The sequence below is a fragment of the Liolophura sinensis genome, chromosome 3 (assembly GCF_032854445.1).
Source record: "Liolophura sinensis isolate JHLJ2023 chromosome 3, CUHK_Ljap_v2, whole genome shotgun sequence".
In the NCBI taxonomy this organism is placed as follows: Eukaryota; Metazoa; Mollusca; class Polyplacophora; order Chitonida; family Chitonidae; genus Liolophura; species Liolophura sinensis.
In genome coordinates this window covers 4,663,072-4,685,988 of record NC_088297.1, presented here as the reverse complement: position 1 = coordinate 4,685,988, position 22,917 = coordinate 4,663,072, and the positions used below count along the sequence as shown (strand labels likewise).

Sequence of the window (22,917 nt, the reverse complement as noted above, 5' to 3'; positions counted from 1 at the left end):
GATTACATTTGCAGCAAAATTAAGCAATTTAATATAAATTGTAATAAGGCACGTGTTTTTGCAGTAAAATAGCCTGAAATCTCGAAACATGTAATGTCAATTTGTTACAGGGTGTTGGAACTATACCAAATGTGTTTCAGCGTTTTACTCTACAGTGTAGGTCAGAGGTCAAGGTGACACTTGTTGAACGCTTGGCGAGTGCGTGCGTCAAAAGAAGATTAGTTTGATAATTGATTGAAATCAAATACCGTCTTTGCGCACACAATGCCTGGTCTAATTAGAGGATTGTTCTGTCCCTGGCTGGCACTAGCACAGCGTGGCTTCGTCAAATGATGTCAGCAAGCGTCGCTGTACAATGAAAATCCAGCAAAGGTGATTAGTAAAATCGGATGTTTTTGATTCACGATGACGATTCGCTGTCAGTGAGGTATCATGCTGCACATTGCGAGGTGAAATTTCTTGTCATACATGACTTTGTAGCAAGTGCCACGTATTAAATAGGATCTAGTCCTCTTGTGTGTTAATTGGAGACCAAGTTTTGTAGGAGTAGTGGTAATCGGGGACAGGAGATAGTCAAGAATGCCTGCAGATGAGTGATGTCAACAACTTTGCTTAAGTAACTAAACGCGGATCACCCGGGGTCCATATATCGTCAGTCAACTTTTGTGACTGATATTGTCAGTCAGTTTGCCCCGGTTTTACTTCACGATGTCTGCCACCAACGGCTCTGTTGGTTCTATAATCCACGAGGAAAAGGACACGGCCAAGAAGATTCTGATAGATGCATTGGTAACTTTGAGAGATTTGACTGTGGTGTTTGTGTTAGCTTTCTTGAGACTATTTTTACCAGTGAAATGTAAGTCTGTGAGACAAGAGATAGTTTTGGTGACTGGTGCTGGAAGTGGAATAGGCAGGGAACTGGCAGTGGAGTTTGCAAAATTAGGTGCCACGGTTGTATTGTGGGACATCAACAAAGAAACCAACGAAGGGACGCACGATGTCATTCGGAAAGTTGGAGGGAAATCCTTCCCGTACTGCTGTGATGTCGGGTAAGCGTATGAAGTGAAGACTTTCTTTGCAATTTGCTTATTATTATAAACCCAATTTTTCTCATTTCATAAGTCATAATTGAATTTGGTGTTATATAAGGTAGACCTGTCTGTATATAAGCATATCATTTATGTGTATTGATCTTTTATATAAGTTAATACAGTGGACATAACTATGGGAGAGGTAGAGTTTTGCTCACAGGCCTTGCATCAAATTAGTAAAATGCTCAGAATGCCATGCGCTATATAACACCAGTTTGACGATGCTGAATGCTTGGCTTTCAAATGCCACAAATTAATTTTGCTATATTTCATATACTGGATGCTGTCTAACGCACTCTGTCATTAATACATCAAATATATGCATGTTTTATACATATCATCCCGACATAGACATTGAATAAATTCGTCTGCAGGTGCCATCAAATTACTATTCCAGAATGCTACAACAGTCTGCCATATTTGGAGATTGTAACCTTAAGGTCACATCCTCTGTGGTGTTGTCCTGTAAACAGCTGTCAGTTAAGGTGCACACTACATGAGGGATACTGATTGCAAAAGAAGTGGTCTGATGCACACAGGTCAGGCTGAAAAATACATTTCATGGGGAAAATACATGCATGGATCTAGTCCATGCATATTTCTCTCATGAAGGACAACTTACGGCCTGACATTGGTATTAGACCACTTCTTCTGCAGCCATTAATATCCAGTCCATCTTTCCCATGAAAGACATTTCTAACTAAAGCGTGTACCTTGTTAAACGGTGAGAATAATGCGGATAGCTGTGTTAATAAATTATGCTGTAAAAAAATCCATTTATAAGTGAAACGTTCAGTGTATTTGTGTATATTTTAAAGTGTACAGGTGATGCATTGTTAGGCATGTCAAGTCTTTTAATCTAAGGTGTACTATCACATTCCCAGGCCATGAAGAGTCTGGGCACTATGAATGTACATGAACATGAAGACTTGGGTGTAAATCATTCTCCTTGTTATCTGCACGATATCACACACCTGCTCAAAAACCAAGACAAAGGCGACCTGGGTGTAAATCATTCTCCTTGTCTTCTGCACGATATCTCACACCTGCTCAAAAATCAAGACAAAGGCGACCTGGGTGTAAATCATTCTCCTTGTCTTCTGCAAGATATCACACACCTGCTCAAAAATCAAGACAAAGGCGACCTGGGTGTAAATCATTCTCCTTGTCTTCTGCAAGATATCTCACACCTGCTCAAAAATCAAGACAAAGGCGACCTGGGTGTAAATCATTCTCCTTGTCTTCTGCAAGATATCTCACACCTGCTCAAAAATCAAGACAAAGGCGACCTGGGTGTAAATCATTCTCCTTGTCTTCTGCAAGATATCTCACACCTGCTCAAAAATCAAGACAAAGGCGACCTGGGTGTAAATCATTCTCCTTGTCTTCTGCAAGATATCACACACCTGCTCAAAAATCAAGACAAAGGCGACCTGGGTGTAAATCATACTCCTTGTCTTCTGCACGATATCTCACACATGCTCAAAAACCAAGACAAAGGCGACCTGGGTGTAAATCATTCCCCTTGTCTTCTGCAAGATATCTCACACCTGCTCAAAAATCAAGACGAAGGTGACCTGGGTGTAAATCATACTCCTTGTCTTCTGCACGATATCACACACCTGCTCAAAAACCAAGACAAAGGCGACCTGGGTGTAAATCATTCTCCTTGTCTTCTGCAAGATATCTCACACCTGCTCAAAAATCAAGACAAAGGTGACCTGGGTGTAATGGTATGGTGTTGATGTCACTCTGACATGTCTAACATGAACAGAGCAGTTCCAGCTCCAACTCCACAACTGTGATGTAGAGTCATATCAGATTGTTGTTCATGATAGCATTGTCAGAGTCATGTCAGATTGTTGTTCATGATAACATTGTCAGAGTCATGTCAGATTGTTGTTCATGATAACATTGTCAGAGTCATGTCAGATTGTTGTTCATGATAACATTGTCAGAGTCATGTCAGATTGTTGTTCATGGTAACATTGTCAGAGTCATGTCAGATTGTTGTTCATGGTAACATTGTCAGAGTCATGTCAGATTGTTGTTCATGGTAACATTGTCAGAGTCATGTCAGATTGTTGTTCATGATAACATTGTCAGAGTCATGTCAGATTGTTGTTCATGGTAACATTGTCAGAGTCATGTCAGATTGTTGTTCATGATAACATTGTCAGAGTCATGTCAGATTGTTGTTCATGATAACATTGTCAGAGTCATATCAGATTGTTGTTCATGGTAACATTGTCTTGGGATTTCACATTCAAATATACAATTTCAAGGCTGACCTACACCATGGGATTTTATTTAATACTGCTGCATTCTTGTGTCATGTATCTTAGAAAGCTATTCTAAACTATTTGACATACAGTGAAGACCCAAAACTTCACCCATGGCATAACAAAGTTACATAGTTTAACTGGTTTTGCCAGCTCATTGATCTTTTTTGAAGAAGGTTTTTTTTTGAAGTGTGTATGGAAGGTTAGGTGGTATCCTACCATAAAAATGTGAGTTTCAGCACCAAAAGTTATATTTTCTAACATTTATTTCAAACAAAAATTGCATTTTTTTTCAGCAAAATTGTTAGGGTAATTTATAGTACATGATTTATATTCTCAAATCTTGCAGACAGGTCAAATGTGCCTGCTGAGTAGGTTATCTCCCTTTGGGTTGCGAATACCATGGTCACATCCCTGAAGTGATTCACCTTTACATCGTTTTTCTGCACTGAATTGATGGATCTTTGTAGGATGAATTTGTTACACGAATACTCGGTGACAGGATACGCAAATATATGGTGTCAGTGACCTTCAACCTTCTGCATGAGGACATGTGCATACTTGCAAATGCCAAGTTACATTTATTTATGTGTACTGTACATACTGTTCATGGAGACCTGAGTATAATACAATATTACCTTGACAATCACGTTAATGTCTCCCTCATCATATTGCCATGGCTACGTGTAGATGTGCCTAGACTTTGACAGCTGTTTGTGTCTAATATCGCAGTCAAGTGGTTACCTACTGTGTCTAATAAGCTCACACAGCAGGTAACCACTCAGTTACAAAGAATACATGTCATTGTCATAGTACAGAATGACAATCTAGCGTGTCATATACTGACAGCATTTTCGCACGTCTAAATGCCTTTGTCCTTAGCTTAATGCCTTGCCATATACATGTACTTGTGTATGCTCTGGCCTTGGCTGCATGACATGATGTCTACACATCTAATTAACCCTAATTCTTAATAGTCACTTTTGCTTTGAAACTTCATGCTTTGATCGGGCTCTTTTGGTTGCCTTTTCATCCATTCATCATGTACTTTGACAGTACTGAGTATCTAATACAAGCTGCCATGTCTCTCTCAAGAACAGATGGGCGGGATTTAATCAAATTTTGTTAGAAACTTTAATAATGGAGAGCAACAAGTTCAGTGAGCATTGAATTACATGTAAAGACTGCAATCCAAGCTCAGCTGGTGATAGTAGATTTCTTGGTTTACCAGTCCGAATGTTCCGTGTCAAGATGGTCTCCGTGTCACTATAAACATCAAGGTTACTGTGTCTCAAGAGCACTGACCTGCTGATCTAGTGACCTAGTTATAACTGTTGTCCTTTTGACCCAAATATTCTGTACTTGTGCTGTGTTACAATTCTGTGACCTTTTTGATGAAATTAAAATCTTCTTACACGTCTGAATAACTGTTTGGAATGTAGTAGATTTTAGTGTCATGGCTCTCAAAAGCCTGCACATTTGTTGGTTTTTTCTATAAGTCAAGGTCCTTAAGTCTTAAATTTTTTTTCAAGAAATGAAACTTTTACTTAATAGCCAAGAAATACATATATAATGCAAGGACAATTTTTTGTCAAAAACAGCACGTGCTTCACATTCCCCAGATTCTGTTTCAGAGATCAAGCAAATATGCTTTGATTGTCATTCATTGTTCACTCCCTTGTTTTTTTAAGAGTTCTTCGTTACTTGTTCTTTCCCTAGTTTTTCAAACATTGTGAAGCAGAAGTGCTTTGATTGTTCAGTGTTCACTTTCCTCTGTTTAAGAGATCAATCAAGAGTGCTCAGATTGTTGTTCATGGTTCACTCCTTGTTTTTCAGAGATAGTGCAGGTGTTTTGATTGTTGTTCATTGTTCAATCTCCTGTGTTTCAAGATCAAGTGAAAGTGCCGTGATTGTCATTTATTGGTCACTTATTGTTTGTAAGAGATCAAGCAAGATTGGTTTGATTATCATTCATTGTTCACTCTCTTGTGTCTCATAATATAGCGCATGTGCTGTGATTATCATTCATTGTTCAGTGTCTTGTGTTTCAGAGATCGTGCGGAAGTATATCGCGTTGCGGCTCTGGTGAAGGAGGAAGTGGGTCCTGTCTCGATTCTGGTGAACAATGCTGGCATCGTCACTGGCAAGAAGCTGCTTGACTGCTCTGATGATGACATCACAAAGACATTCCAAGTCAACCTGTTAGCTCAGTTCTGGGTAGGTCAAAGGTCATGAGTGAAAGATGTACCTGTTCTTGTAGCTGTCACACCATTTGTGTTTGTTTGAAGTTGTTGTAGCGACTGACTTTCACTGTTTGTGGGGCCTTGGTGGCAGACAATAAGCTGTCGACAGTGCTAAGTGACAATTATCTTTCCCCTGTGTGTTGTGCATGTTCATGTATCTGGACATCATGTGGTGAAGTTGATCAGTAACTTGCCAAAGGTCGGTGGTTTATTCTGGGCACTGTATATTAAAGAACTATCAGATTGATAAATAAATACTGACGGTCTCATCAAGCAGGAGACAGTGTGGTTTTGGCCACTGCTGTGTGGCCTGTGATCAATGAGATGACAGGCTTGAATCTTATGGGTCGGCCTTTGGACCGGGTAATGGCGTCATCTTGGATCTCTGACTTTATTTTTTTTTTACATGTTACATTCTTCCGCAGCATACGGCGATGACGTCTCAATGAAATAAAAAATCCCACCATAAAAGACATTGAAACTTGTAGTAATTTGAATGTTTCACAACATCAATGCAGGGCCCTCGTAATTGACGTCACCTATGGCACTATAACCTAGACGACGTATTTTACGAAAAAAAACATTACGAGAAGCCATGACTCACAAAGTGTTGTGTCATAAAGTGGTCCGAGATTTGACCTAGCATTGCCCTTAGACCTGAATTGCACAAAGTGCCATCATATCTATGGGATAAAATGAAGTGTGGGCTGTTTAATAGGCATGGAGACAGGTGGTGTGACAGGTACTGTGAATAGATGCTTGCTTGTTACACATACCTGACAAATAATACGACTGATATACACGGGGCTCCCATGGCCGAAGGGGGTTAGCACGCCAGCACCAATGCCATGGCTGTGAGTTCAAGCCCAGCCCAGTGTGGCGTTGTTTCTGGGCCGTAAGTAAATGGGAAGGCCTGACAGCAACTTGCTGCTGGTCCTGGGTTCCCCCCAAGCTCTGCCTGGTTTCCTCCCGCTATAATGCTGGCCACCATCGTATAAGCGAAATATTTTTGAGTACAGTGTCAAACATCAATGAAATAAATAAATACATTTTAATGCAAGATTTTCGGATATGTTATGAACAACTGTGTCACACAGGCCACTACAATTTAGACCTGTCTACCCATATATTGCACATTATAAAGGCTACATATATTTTACAGTATTTAGGCATACTGTAAGCCATGGGGATTTTGCTGCTAAGACTTTGCTTATGTCCGTTCAGTTGTTTTCTGTCATCCATGATATCCGTATACAGTAGGCATTCTGTGAGCTGTTAGCGTAATGCTGTTTAAACATTGTGCCTTTTGGCTTTTGTATTTCCAGACAGTCAAATGTTTTCTGCCATCCATGATGGAAAAGAACCATGGCCATGTGGTAAACATCGCCAGTTCTGTCGGCTTGATAGGCCTCAGCCGATTGGTGGATTATTCGTCGTCAAAGTTCGGGGTGGTAGGCTTCAGTGAGGTCCTACATTATGAGCTGGCCTCGTCGGGATACGACGGTGTGCATACTACAGTTGTCTGCCCTTCCTTTGTCAAAACTGGCATGTTTCAAGGCTGCAAGATGAGGTAAGTACTGGTCATGACAGTCATGTATGCTCTAATTAATAATGTAGTTTGATTACCCAATCCTACATACAGACTGTACTCATATATACACATCTATAAATCAGGGCCCAGTTGGTCAGATGCTTAATGCGCTTGTCTTTCCATCAGTGAGTCCAAAAAATTAAGTGATTTAAAAATTACGTCGGGCTTAATAAAGAGGGTATAACCTGGTTTTGGCAAAAAATTGATAAGTCCGAACGTACTTGAATATCTACTACATGATTGTATTATTTTAGGTCTCGATAGCACAAATAATTACTTTTCACAAAATATCGGCGTTTTTCCGCTATTAAAATGGGTAATGAAATTTGTAAAATTTAGAAAGTTTGTTGCATTAAACATGTGACTTTTTAACCTTTAAAATCATTTTAATCATTATAAATAACAGGTTTGAGTCAGGTCTTTTCTGAAAGGTGAAATTTTTATGTGGTTAACAAATATGGAATTTTCTGCCCAAAATCTGGAGTAAAACCCCACTAAATCTTACATTTGTTATCAGTTTCACCTTTATATAAAACTTGCAAAGAGTGTTAGTTTATTCTGGTCAATCTGGTGGCCTCTGGCTTTCTCCAGCCACAAATCAAACTGTTGCAACGGTTACCTGTCGCATCGGTTACCTGATGCAACGGTTACCTGTCGTAACGGTTACCTGGAGTGGAGTCAGAGCAGTGTTAAAGACTCCCAAGTATGAAGTACGTTTTAATGGGTTTAGAATTTCAGCAGTTGGAGAAGGGCAGGTCGTTGTCGAATGGTTAATGTGCTTGTCTTTCCATCATTAGCACACAACAGCACACAAAATCTGGCCTTGCAAAAGAAATTTGTAGAGTCTCTCACCCTCCAGGCCTCGTGCGGCCATTCTTTAAAAAAACTTGTCTTCCGCCAATGTGGTTGGCATATCTGTACCACACTTGTCTTCCACCAATATGGTTGGCATGCCTGTACCACACTTGCTTCCACCAATATGGCTGGCATATCTGTACCACACTTGTCTTCCACCAATATGGTTGGCATATCTGTACCACACTTGTCTTCCACCAATATGGCTGGCATATCTGTACCACACTTGTCTTCCACCAATATGGCTGGCATATCTGTACCACACTTGTCTTTCACCAATATGGTTGGCATATCTGTACCACACTTGTCTTCCACCTATATGGTTGGCATATCTGTACCACACTTGTCTTCCACCAATATGGCTGGCATATCTGTACCACACTTGTCTTCCACCAATATGGCTGGCATATCTGTACCACACTTGTCTTTCACCAATATGGTTGGCATATCTGTACCACACTTGTCTTCCACCTATATGGTTGGCATATCTGTACCACACTTGTCTTCCACCAATATGGCTGGCATATCTGTACCACACTTGTCTTCCACCAATATGGCTGGCATATCTGTACCACACTTGTCTTTCACCAATATGGTTGGCATATCTGTACCACACTTGTCTTCCACCAATATGGTTGGCATATCTGTACCACACTTGTCTTCCACCTATATGGTTGGCATATCTGTACCACACTTGTCTTCCACCTATATGGTTGGCATATCTGTACCACACTTGTCTTCCACCAATTTGGTTGGCATATCTGTACCACACTTGTCTTCCACCAATATGGCTGGCATATCTGTACCACACTTGTCTTTCACCAATATGGTTGGCATATCTGTACCACACTTGTCTTCCACCAATATGGTTGGCATATCTGTACCACACTTGTCTTCCACCTATATGGTTGGCATATCTGTACCACACTTGTCTTCCACCTATATGGTTGGCATATCTGTACCACACTTGTCTTCCACCTATATGGTTGGCATATCTGTGAGTATAACCCCTGAGGGGAATCTTCATGCATGTTGATGACACATGTGGGTATCATGACATTTGCGCAAATGGAAAAGTGTGTCCTCCAAAAATGAAAACTCATAGAATACATAGGGAAAATGGTGATATGGTAACCATGACAACCACAGAAATGAACCAATGTGAGTCGCCACACATTGTCATGTCTGTATGAAGATATCCACCAAAAATTAAAACTCTCTTTGGAAACAGTTTAAGTTACAGCACTGACATGAAATCATGTCTATTTATATAGTATATATAAGGAAAACACTCCGTGGAAAACAATTGGAGATACAGCCCGAACACAAATGTAGATGGACAGACAGACAGACAGACGGACAAAGTTGCTATAACATAATACGCTTCACCTAATGGCGGTGTGTGTAAAAATCCTTGACTTCTCTTCACTGGGTGTAGCCCGATACTATGAGATGATACACAGTTGGTCAGACTTGAATCAAAACAAATATATTTTTAATGCTGGCCTAAACAAGGATCAAGGAGAACATAAGAGTTAAAGCAAGTTCTCAGGTGTTTTAATTTCTCTTTCCATTTACCAGGTTCCGCTGGATTTTACCTGAACTGGAAACGACACAGACCGTACAACATATCATGCATGGAATCCTTACCAACAAGATACAAGTCTGCATCCCAAGAATTGTCTACTTTTTTGCCTTCCTGAAAACGTAAGTTTATTTCAAGATTTGGATCTAAATCTAATCAGTACATGAATGTATTATGCCGTGAAAAATGTGGCTTTAAGATACATGTGTCGCTGTGAGTTCAAGTCCAGCTCATGCTGGCTTCCCCTACAGCCGTATGTGGGAAGGTCTGTCAGTAACCTGTGGATGGTCGTGGGTTTCCCCCGGGCTGTGCCCGGTTTCCACCCACCATAATGCTGGCTGCCGTTGTATAAGTGAAATATTCTTGAGTACGGCGTAAAACACCCATCAAATAAATAAACAAAATAAATCTCACCAGTGTGGTGGCTGTGAGTTTAAGTGGCCTCTTGCTTTCTTCCTCTCCAGTCATACATCAGAAGGGCTGTCACCAACCTGCGGATGGTCGTGAATTTCCACGAGCGGGTTTCCTCCCGCCATAATGCTGGCATTTTTTCCGTCTTCTTTTTGATGTTGTAAGAGTTGATATCCAAGAATTGCGATGCTGAATTCTTATTTGTGTAACGGATACGGTGCTCGGTCGCTGTGAGTTCAAGTCCAGCTCATGCTGGCTTCCTCTCCGGCCGTAGGTGAGAATGTCTGCCAGCAACCTGCGGATGGTCGTGGGTTTCCCCCGGGCTCTGCCCGGTTTCCACCCACCTTAATGCTGGCCGCCGTCGTATAAGTGAAATAATCTTTGAGTACGGCGTAAAACACCAATCAAAAAAAAAAAAAAAAAATACGGTGCTAATTGATCGGATATTACCCCACTGGCATTGTTCTGTTACCCCCATGTTCTGATCATAATCAATGCTTTGACAAATTTATTTTGGAAATGGTTATACGGAATGGAATGAGAGACATTGTCATACTCCGAATATTTTACTTTACAGGTTCATTCCAGTGGAAGCCATGCTTGTCATTCAACATTTTTTTGGCGCTGTCAATTTCATGGACTCATTTGTTGGTAGGAAAACAAAAAACAAATAGATGTGTGTAATGATTTTTTATATACCTCTTCAAATTCATTAAAATGAAACATGCATAACTATAGTCTTTTTAAAAAAAAACTTATGATTCCTTGGTATCTATTCCTGAATTTACTAACTTCCATTTACTTCATATTAAATTTAATTTTGTAACATATTACATTTGTTTGCTATATTTTCATTGTATCAAGAAATTTGACCACCTTTTTGGACTTTGACATATTGAATACATTTGTATGTCTATTATAATCCTGTTGTAATTCATAAGAAAGGAAAACATTTTATGGTGAGTACAGAGATACTCTTTTGCTGTTGATGCACACAGATTATCATAGAGACCATAGGTTTGTTTTGTAAATATGGCAGGCAGGATAAACCAACCGGAGTAATGTGTTGCTCAACTTTTGATGCTGACCAATATGAAACATTGACGGAAATCAACATTGATACATGTGACTTTGAACTCAAATCAAAATTCTTTGATGTGACAATCCGAGATGAATTTGATACATGTACTTTTGATGAAGATGATGATGCTCTTCTCCATTCTGTCTGGGAACTTTTTTCGTTTTTGTTTTCGTTTTCATGTCATTATGCATGGATATGCAGTGTACAAAGGTGCATACATCTACAGTACATGTAAACTGTCACCAAACATACATGTACCTTGTCAGAGGTATAACTGAGGCAAGAGTTTTATTGTTTCAATGCTGTTTTTCCATTGTAATCCAGGAAATCTTAATGTAAAACAAAGCTGAGATATGAAGTAAAGTTCACCAAACATACATGTACATTGTCAGAGGTATAACTGAGGCGAGAGTTTTATTGTTTCAATGCTGTTTTTCCATTGTAATCCAGGAAATCTTAATGTAAAACAAAGCTGAGATATGAAGTAAAGTTCGCCAAACATACATGTACATTGTCAGAGGTATAACTGAGGCGAGAGTTTTATTGTTTCAATGCTGTTTTTCCATTGTAATCCAGGAAATCTTATTGTAAAACAAAGCTGAGATATGAAGTAAAGTTCATCATGAAGACAGCTGAAAACTATGCCTAAAAGTACTTTCCTTTATTTTTTCAGATTTTTTTTTGAGAGTGTTGAAAGGCATTCGAATATTTGAAAACTATGGTGAGCTTTATGAACCATACTGACTGTATTTAGGAACTCTGATGTCACATCATCTTTTTTTCCATATATTCACCAGAAGGAAGGAACATTGATTTAATAATCTTTTAGTCATGGGTAAAAAGAATTATCCCTACATTTGGTGCCTTGATTAGAGGTGAAAAAAACTTCCTGTGACGTCAGAGTTCCTATCCTCTGATAGTGTGGTCCATAAAGCCCACCTTAGAATTTAAATATTTGAGCATCTTTAACCCTTTAGAAAATCTTTAAAAAAAGTAAATAAAGGTATTTTAAAGTATAGTTTTAAGTTATCTATTTAGTGAGGCCTACTTCGATTTTTTGAGGTGGTTTGCATTAAGCAAGTGTTTTTTTGCTGTGCCTAGATACTTCTTCTGACAGTCCTTGATACTACACGGTTATGGCACATGGATATGGCTTTGGTGAACAATGTATGTGTTTGCTATTCACCTTGTTATGAAGTTTGGCACATTATATTGTTGCTTGTGCCCACATGAACTTTGTACATTTGAGATGTTCTAAAACTTGGCTCCACATATTTTCTGATATTTTGCATGCTTTATGTAAGAACAGTAAGAAAATTAATGATATATCAGACAAAATCCCACTGGTAACAACAAATATTAAACAAAAGAAATTTGTCCAAAGTCATAGGATAAAGTTTTACTCAGATTGTGATGAATCTCAAATATGTTCAGTTGTGATCCTTGTGATCCTTGTGATCCTCGTGATCCTTGCGATCCTTGCGATCCTTGTGCCAAGTGCTTTTTACTCTTGTAGAACAAAGAAATATGCATTTAATGTGTGATGGCTTTTTTTTTCTGTGTAATGAATGTGTATGGTAATTATCTTTATTTTTTTGCAAAAATCGGAGAATGTATTTGGAATTGCAATAAAATGTTACAGATGCAGTTTTGAAAAGTTTGGAAATTGAAGGAAATTATTGACAAGTATTATAGCAGACTAAGAGACACATTCAAAATACAAGGGCGTTATTTCCTGGGCATAGCTTTTTTTTTTTTTTATTTCATTAAGTTCGGCGTTATTAAATGGCCATGGCAATAAAGCCGTTTTATTTATGTTGTAAGTTGGGTCTATTTAAAGCCTGCTAATATTCTGTGAAGTATGTTTTCAAGGTCACAGTTTAATTTTGGAATGCAGAAACATTTAATTCTGTTTGCCTGTGATCTAATTATGCCATTATTCAAAGAATTGTCTCCCCGATTGGAGTGATCTCCCCTTGTCGTTTTGTCAGTATTACTTCAGCGTTGGACCCATTTGCATTTTTCACATTTTATGTGTTGTGTTCATGAAATCTTCGGATAAGGCTGGCGATACATTGCTTGCGGTTTGGCCTATCGTTTTTACGTCCGCCTATATATGTATATGTGATAGCAGGAATATATATTGTTTATTATTTGTTTATATTGTGCATGCATATATATAGAAATACGTTCTTTTGTTACCCGAGCCGTTTTTTAAGATTATTACATGGTTTTATAGTTATTAAACTTAGCTTAAAATGTTAATGTTAATTGTAATATGCGGTCAGTGTATTACGTGTATATTAATCTTGCTACTAAATTAAATAGGTCAGTATATTTGTTTTCTCTCTGTGGGAACTAACTGTGTGTGTTGATAGCTGTAGTTATTTTATTGTTTAGGAAAAGAAAAGGTATGTTCTCTTTGCTGACGCCACTCATTGCAGACCCGTGTTGTGAACTTGTTTCATTTTTATAGGCATTTTAAGCTTCACCTCATCTTGCCCTAGGTCTAATTAGGAAAAAAGGTGGCTACACTTAAAAAAAAAAATTAGGTGCACTAGCTAAAATGTGGGTGAATATGGGCACCCATGCATCCTTAATTTCCAGCTCGGCAGTTTTAATATCAGCGTAGACAGGGCTGTTACTGCACTAAACTCAACGTTTTAGTACATCTTTCTCATCAACTCTTGTTAATCACAGCCCACCCTAATGCTGGCCAGTGTCGTATAAGTGGAATATTCTTGAGCAGGGCGTAAAACTCCAATCCAGTAAAATAAATATGTCATTTTCATGGGCATCTTTTATTAGTGAAATATTCTTCAGTACGGTATGAAGCTTTTTTTTTTACAACTTTTTAAGCCTTTACACGAAGATGAACTGACAAGAGTCCGGGTTTCACATGTACATGTTACCATTTACCAACTATCCCACTGTCATCGCTGCTCTGGTTGTACTCACGGTGCCGTAGTTTCTTTTTTTGTACTATGTCAAGTCAGTTTTGTACAGATACGTGTAATTTTTCACAGTTTATCTAAGAAGCGTACTTAACCACCTGCCCCCCTGCTTGACATTGACAACCATCAATAATGCTTTTTACATATAGTGTTGGCATATTTTCTGGAAGATTTTCATATACCGAGATTTGTGTTTAAAATATTTTTAAAGATTAAGATGTGAGGTCTTGGTATTTTTTTGTCACGCGATGGGTAGAACACCATTCCAGGTCTTTCTCTGCCATGTTACAGTTATTGCGTATTCATTGAGCTGTGTATAACGGTGTTGTATTTGTGTGGGACGCTTCCATCTGTTGCATATTCCTGCAACTTCAGGATGGTTGAAATGGTTTTTCCCTGATGATTACCTATCCATAATTTGTCCTATTCATGATTGAACCATATCCCATTCTACTGGTGATAATGAAAACATAAATTAACAGTTGTCTTTAATGTGTTCAGATTTTCCGGATTTTTCTCTTCATGCATGTACGCCCGCCTCTAGCACCGACAATACAGTAGAGTTAATCGTACTTTAGCATATTGTTTCTGCTCTATTCCATTTTATTGCCTATCGAACAATACCATATCTGCATTCACTAAACTTCTCACACGCAGATAACTCTGTGTGTGTATGTGTAAGTATACGTGTAAATCAGCGATGCTACGGTCATTAAGATGTGTAAGTACACGTCAGGGATGCTACGGTCATTAAGATGTGTAAATACACATCAGGTATGCTACGGTCATTAAGAAGTGTAAATACACGTCAGGTATGCTACGGTCATTAAGAAGTGTAAATAAACATCAGGGCTACAACCGTCATTAAGATGTGTAAATACACATCAGGGATGCTACGGTCATTAAGATGTGTAAATATACATCTATGATGCTATGGTCAACAATTGTCCCGGGCATAAAGAAGTCATGAATTTTGAATTGTGTCATGAATTTACGTATTTTCTTTTACCAGCAGTACTGGTATACGTATAAATATTAGTAGTACAGGAGTAACATATTTCATAAGGGGTCGTCAGTGAGTCGGTATTTCTTTATTATTCCAGTTGAATGTCGAACAATTGAGCTGCATTGTTTAGTGGTGAAATAATGTTCTTCAAAAATTTTAATGTCCGGTAGAATTCATAAAGTATTGTCAGAGTTCACCGTGATGTATGGTAGAAGTGTATTAACCGTAAAAAAAGTCATAAATTTTTGATATGTGGCAACCCTTATACGTGTGTGTGTTGGACCGTTGTCGGAGAAAAAACCAGTGTATTGTAGGGACGTTTTGTGAAATTGGGACATAGGTGAAGACTCAGGTTTGTGATAATATCCAAAAACGAAATTTACGGGCAATGTTGTTACAAATAATGTCGTGGTGCTACGTTTATATTGGTAGTTTAAGCGACGCGTGGTTGCATTTTTTTGATTCAAGGGTTACCTTTTTTCAAACGTATCATATTGTTGTTAGATTGTATCGTATTATATGCATGACAGCTTTATCACTTATACTACATTTGTATACGACTGTATATTGGTACATTGACTTATTGTATATTGGATTTATTAAAAGGCAACGAGGAAAACACAACTATTTGTTGTATTGCTGAATACGTTCTGTGGTTCTTAGCATTTATCTCTGTCGATTGCTACCATTTTCGATTCTGCCTACGAGTTTACTTCTTTGTACCATTTCACCTCCTTGTACCATTTCACTGCTTTGCAGCATGTCACTTCTTTGTGCCATTTCACCTCTTTGTACCACATCATTTCTGTGTACCTTTTCACTTCTTTGTAACATTACACTTCACACCACCTGATAAAGGGTGTTGGCTCTGCCTTGTCACTTCTTTGTACCATTTCACTTCATTGCACCTGATAAAGGGTGTTGGCTCTGCCTTGTCACATCTTTGTACCATTAGAGACATACGAGAGTTGCGGTTTCAATCCAAGCCTTGGAAGGGAATTTGTAGAGATCCCCGCTCTAACTGTTCTTAGACCTCAGTAATACTTGTATGGTCGTTTTTGCGGTCTGAAGACGTTTTGTTTTATTCATATAGTGTGCATAGACATGAATGTACACTCAGAAAAGTAATTTTAAATTCTGTTAAATTGAACAGAAAGTCTGTTGCCCGGGTGATACTAGAATTTATTCTGTAATTATAAGAGTATTGTTTCAGATTCAACACCTTATTAAGTTAGTCAAATACAATGGTTACGTTGAATGAATAGACTGTGTGTTATATTCAACAGAATAATCTGCTTAAAATCACAGAATACATTATAGCATTCCTCAGATAACAGATTTTCTGGTAAATTTAACAGATTAATTTTTTGAGTGTACGTCGTTAGACGTCGGAAAGTTCGTCTGAGGCTTGCGACACGGAGGCGGATGGTTACCCTTACAAGCACCCCGGTGTGCTCCACCCATAGAACTAACGGCTACCGTATACGAGTGAAAAAAAATGGCTTCGGCGAAAATTTAAAACCTCTACACAATGCTTAACTTTATTTTTACTGAAACTTCAAATTTAAATTATTTATTTATTTATTTGATTAGTGTTTTACGCGGCCAGCATTATGGTGGGAGGAAACCGGGCAGAGCCCCGGGGGAAACCCACGACCATCAGCAGGTTGGTGCCAGATCTTCCCACGTACGGGAAATTTAAATAGACTTGTCCGAAGCCAACATTGTTGAGGTGTGCAAAATATTAATGTGTGAAATGTTAGCGAAAAATAAACTCTAAAGCCAAAAATAGCTCTGTGAAATGGGCTTGTGTCCAACAAAATTATCGAAGGAGATTGTAAGTACGTAACCATGGAAACCAAAGACTTCTCATTTCCATGATCCGAGTTACAATCAATCTGGCCCAGGACCACGTAAAAATTAAAGAGGCTATACCGGGAATTTTGGGCAGAAATCCATATTCGCTTATCAAATAGAATTTTCTGTGTGTACCATGAACAGCTCAAATAATTGCCTTTCGGCAAATATCAGACTCGTATTATTTGTGTTAAAATGATTTTAAAGTTTGAAACAGTTATAATGCGACCCGCTTTATAAATTATAGGAATTTTATTAACGATCCTAGGCAGGAACGTGTACAGACGAGGCTGATATGATGTGAGAAGGAAGCATTTGCCTGATATTTTGCCAAAAAATCTCCGGTATAGCCTGTTTTGCTTTTATCTGAACTCTACGATACACCCAGGCCTAACAAAGTGCAAATCAATTTACCAAGAGCATCAGAATTACTTTACTATTGATTAATCCCGTCTCGACGAAGGTGAATTCGATAAAGGAATGACAATGGTTAATCTCGTGACTTATTTGCCGTCATGTCACTCATCAGTGTTCGATTCATTAAAACATCTATATAGCAGAGCACGTTAGTTGATTGCACGTGGAGTCACGCCGTTGACCTGGTTCGAGAAACAAGTTTCTGACAACTGGAGATTTACACAAAATACACACACTGTTTAATTAGCAGGGTGTATTTGATTACCACTTCATCAAGCTACGAATATCACTTAGAGGTAAATGCGTTAGTCTCCATGGACGCTTCTAATGGTTTGGAGTTTCATCTCCCTTCATATTTTTACTGTGTTATAAAGAGTGGTGATTGTGCATACGACAACGTTTCCAGCATTTTTTTTTCAAAGAAAAGACAGTGTTTATATTTATCATGGCATGAAAAAATCGAGTAGAAGTAGGAAGTACGCAAATTATTTTTATTTCTTTACTTATTTATTGCATTGGTTTAGAAAAAAAATGATTTACCCGTTCGATTGAGTTAAAGTGTTTGGCTACCGAAGTACGGGGAACCAGGGGAAGACTCACCGCCCTTTGTCACACATCTGGCAAATCTCCTGGGTTAAGACAGCACCGGATGCGCCCGTTAGATAGATACAAGCACACAGTCTGACTGGCCAAGGACTTCATTAAGCTTTTGAACACTTAGTACCTGTGGAAAAAAACGGTTATCATGAAGACAAGAGCTACCTAGCATTTGAGTAATTCTGTAATACATTTCAATTAACATCACTGCATTTTCTTTCCTAATTCTGTTTAAGGCATGGTGCTCGGGTGCGTGTAATTTATTATTGCTTAAGCATTTACGTGAACAGCTACAATCAAACCCTGACTGAGGTAAATTGACAAGAGGCCGTATTTCACCTCTTACATGTTACCATTGGGCAGGAATCACACCCAAGTTTGGGTTTTTCTCTCTAGGCTTACGTCTTAATTGTATTTAACTGGCATAAGCGATATTACATAACGTCTGCCTTCCAGCAATCGCTGCTGACTGTCCCTGATGTCCTGGTGTGCGAAATGTATGTATGTATGTATTTATGCATCGATAAAGTATCCCACCTGAATTTTAAAAGGCATAATTGTTTGTGTCTTTTACTGCACAGCTGAAATATCGCAGTTCAAAGTCAGAAAAATCGCACACATTGAGAAAATGACACGCGCCGCCATCTAATCAATTTTGATATCTCTTTAAAGTAAAAGAAAGCTAAAATGTGAAGTAAGGTTCTGTCTGTCGTACAGACAACTGAAAACTATGTGTAGAAATACTTTTATTTAGATTTTTTTAGATTTTTTAAAGAGTGTTGAAAGGCCTTCAAATATCTGAATTCTATGGTGGTCTTTATGGGCCATACTGACGGTATTTAGGAATTATGACGTCACATCACCTTTTTTTCCTGGTGGAAACACCAGAAGGAAGGAACTTAGCACACCTCGCTGGTCTAAAATTGTTCAAAATGTTTTATCCAAAAGGCACTCCCTCAATAAAGATATCGCCCGACTACTTTTATTGGTGAAACTATATGCTTATCTTTACAGCGTATAGCCATCATTATGTTCTCTGTCTCGCGAACGAAATACAGTCTGATTAACAACAAACTCCATTGTTAAATAAACAGTTGTTTACTTTGTAAATGGATATTTACCTAACCATTGGTCATAATGTTTTGTAGCGGATGTTTATTAAAATAGCAAGACCAGTAATGCCCAATGGCAGAAGCAAAGTTGTCACAAATCTCTCAAGATATGCAAAACCGGCCCGGATAGCACAGTTGGTAGAGCGTCCGCTTCGGGACCGGTAGATCCAGGATCAATCCTTGATCGAGTCACACCTAAGACTTTAAAAGAGGAAGTTGTAACTTCCTCGCTTGGCGCTCAGCATGAAGGGGATAGTGCAACGACTGGTTGACCCGTATCAGTATAATGGCTCGGGCGGGTCGGTTTACTTGCCTTCGGTAAGTCGTCGTGAAGCAGCACTAAATAAAAGAGCGGTGGAAATCCGTCCTGCAACAAGGAGGCACATTACACGTGCATGCACCCTAATGATTCCTTCGTCGTCATATGACTGAAAAATTGTTGAGTACGACGTTAAACCCCAAGCACTCACTCACTCACTCAAGATATGCAGCCATTCACATATTTATTGAGAATATCCTGTTCAGTTGACTTAAGTTTCTATGAATGTCGTCGTGTTGACTCGTACATTTACAGCAAATCGCGCTGAATTTTAACGGTCTATATTCTTCTCATGGATTCTGTGATCTTGATCTGTTGCATAGACAAATTACAACTGTCTTGAAATCTCACGACTCACAAACTGCGAATGAGAATCACACGAGAAAATGAAAACAAAAAGTCGTATTCACCATCCTTATTCTTGACTTATTAATATAAATTTTGTTAGATTAATTGCGGTTAACTGATTCTTTGCGACAGGTGGTTAGGCTAGCTATGCAATGTTTTGATGTTAATGTATTTTAAATGCGACGACAATACAGCATTTTGAGTAATTCTATACCAGTGATGTTCAATAAATCCCAACTGACTATCTAATTTAATTATCTAATTTTAAGTCATGGTGCTAGGGGTCGTGTAATTTGCTACTATTATACATTTACATGAACAGTTAGAATAAAACCCTAACTGAGGTGAGTGTGACCATTTGCCAGCCATTACACTGTCGATGTTCCTCTGGTTTTTCTCTCTGTGCTAAAGTCTTATTTATATTTGTACTAAAAACAGAAGCACTTATCACTGTTAGTCTTGTGCCAGTGATGTTTGTCGTTAAATCCAAGTCAGATTCATCGTTAGTTCACAGTAGGCGTATATTAACTAATGTAGACATGATAGTATGTTTAAGCATGTACATGCAGTATCCCCTCGCTGGCTCATTGGTGTAATCCTACAGTGGTGAGGGTGTTAGCGCAGTACACTGAACCAGGATCCTCCCAAGAACGCGATCGGTGTGGGTTAAAGTCCAGTTCATACTGGTTTCCTCTGGTGGGAAGCTGGGCCATCAACCTGGATTTCCTTCGGCCGCTGCCGGGTTTCCTCCCATCATAATACCATCGTATAAATGGAATATTCATGATCAGCTCCAGTGAAATAAAAGAATCATAATGAAGCGACGATATCACCCTACCTGATTAGCCCAAGTTCGTAGGTTCGATTCCAGCTATCACTATTTGTTTTTCCGTTTAAAATCAGGAGATGATTCAGGCGGCGATTTATCCCGAGCGGTCCGCTTACGGCCGCTTTATATGTGAGTGACTAGTACGTCGTCTAACACCCATGAAACAAACGAATACCTTCATTAATACATTGTACATGTGAAGGCGTGGGTTTCCGCGTGTGGATTGTCGTGGGTTTCAGCGTGCTGATTGTCATGGGTTTCGCGTGTGGATTGTCGTGGGTTTCAACCTGCAGATACTCGCAGGGTATCAACCTGCAGTTTGTCGTGTGTTTCATCGTACGGATTGTCGTGGGTTTTAACCTGCTGATAGACGTGGGTTTCAACCTTCAGATACTCGCGGGTTTCAATTTGCGGATTGTCGTTGGTTTCAACCAGCAGATACTCGCGGTTTTTTATCTACGGATTGTCGTGGGTTTCAACCTGCATATTTTTGTGGATTTCAATCTGCAGGTTATCGTGGGCTCAATCTGCAGATAGTCGTGGGTTTCACACTGCGGATTGTCGTGGGTTTCAACCTCCAGATTTTCGTGGATTTCAACCTCCAGATTATCGTGGGTTTCAATCTGCAGATAGCCGTGGGTTTCACACTGCAGATTGTCGTGGGTTTCAATCTGCAGATAGTCGTGGGTTTCAAACTGCGGATTGTCGCGGGTTTCAATCTGCAGATTGTCATGGGTTTCAACTGGCGAATTGATTAAATCATTGGCTCTCTGCGATCGTCAGCCCTTTAACCCTGAGGTCGCGTGTTCGAATACAGCTCTCGCTAGTCCAGCTGCGTTTTTAATCCCTGAGGTTTGTCAGGTACGTTTATAAGAGCGGCGGTTTACACCGGTTGGCTTCACCCGTGAACCTTACCACCGTTATATAAGGGAAAACCTTTTACGAGGTTGAATTTTTCTAATTTACCTGGTTAAAATGTTCTAATTTACCTGGTTAAAATGTTCTAATTTACCTGGTTGAATTGTTCTACTTTACCTGGTTGAATTGTTTTACTTTATCAGATTGAATTGATGTACTTTACCGGGTTGAATTGTTCTGATTTACCTGGTTGAATTGTTCTAATTTACCTGGATAAATTGTTCTAATTAACCTGAATGAATTTACACCGGTTGGCTTCACCCGTGAACCTTACCACCGTTATATAAGGGAAAACCTTTTACGAGGTTGAATTTTTCTAATTTACCTGGTTAAAATGTCCTAATTTACCTGGTTGAAATGTTCTACTTTACCTGGTTGAATTGTTCTACTTTACCTGGTTGAGTTGTCCTAATTTACGCCACTAAATTTGAAAAAATACACAATAAGCTGTAACAATGACACACATTCCAGCTAAACGTTGTATGTTGTAGTCCACGTATCCATGAGAACTGATTGCGTCATTACACCTTTGGGAATTTTTTAAATATGTTCGCTTTATAAAATGCAATACTAATTATGATATTTGAACGATTTTAGAAGAAATAATTAGAGCTCCAAGCTGTCTGAATATCTCCAAAAGGCAGGAAATTGCCATAAATTATCGAAGAATTACATTTAAATACGTTAAGCTTGCGCATGAGCAAACATCCTAGAGAACGCATCTGAGCTAATCATCTTAGAAGAGACAATTTATGAAGTGCTAAATCTGCTTCATCGACATTGAACTTTAACCCACAAATGATCACGGAATCTGGAGCACTTGATGTGTAGGACTGTATAGAGCACTGTTCTGAAATATTCACTGATTTTGACGATATAGCGCCAGGGGCAAACTCAGAGTCACGAAGACAGTGTGATAGCATAAAAATCGTCACACAAAACCCTGAAATCCAGCCTTTTGCCAGTTTACTTCTGTTACGGTTTTATTCTAACTGCACCTAACAGCATGCTTTGAATAATAACAACTTATACACATTCCCCAGCAAATAAATGGACATCACTGATCTGGAATGATTGAAAATGCTGTGCTTTTATCACATTTAATATCAAATAACATTAGTAGTAGAGAATGTTGCAAACGTGTCGCACTGCGGTGGCGCGATTGCGGTGGCGCAGGTGTGTCGTTGAGTCGTCACTCCAAGCGCACCAACGGATCAATGAGCGCAGCTCCTTCAGCTCTTTCGTGCCAAAACTGACCAATGACCTAGCTTCATTTCGTGCCAAAACTGACCAATAGGTGTGCGTGACGTCAAGCGAGAGAGCAGCCTTTTCAGCTCCATTTCGCGCCAAAACTGACTCATGGGTGAGCTCCATTTCGTTCGCGGCAAAACTGACCAATGGGTGAACTCTCCAAAACGAGA

At 39.0% G+C, this 22,917-nt stretch overlaps 1 protein-coding gene across 1 annotated transcript; it reads left to right on the top strand.

Annotated features, from left to right (window-relative positions):
- Positions 1-242: 242 nt before the first annotated feature.
- Positions 243-11,940, top strand: LOC135463803 (epidermal retinol dehydrogenase 2-like). The gene is made up of 5 exons (XM_064741244.1): positions 243-1,049; positions 5,425-5,590; positions 6,942-7,186; positions 9,644-9,769; positions 10,636-11,940. The coding sequence occupies exons 1-5, from the start codon at positions 709-711 to the stop codon at positions 10,730-10,732; spliced, it is 975 nt and encodes a 324-aa protein (XP_064597314.1). The 5' UTR covers positions 243-708; the 3' UTR covers positions 10,733-11,940.
- Positions 11,941-22,917: the final 10,977 nt, after the last annotated feature.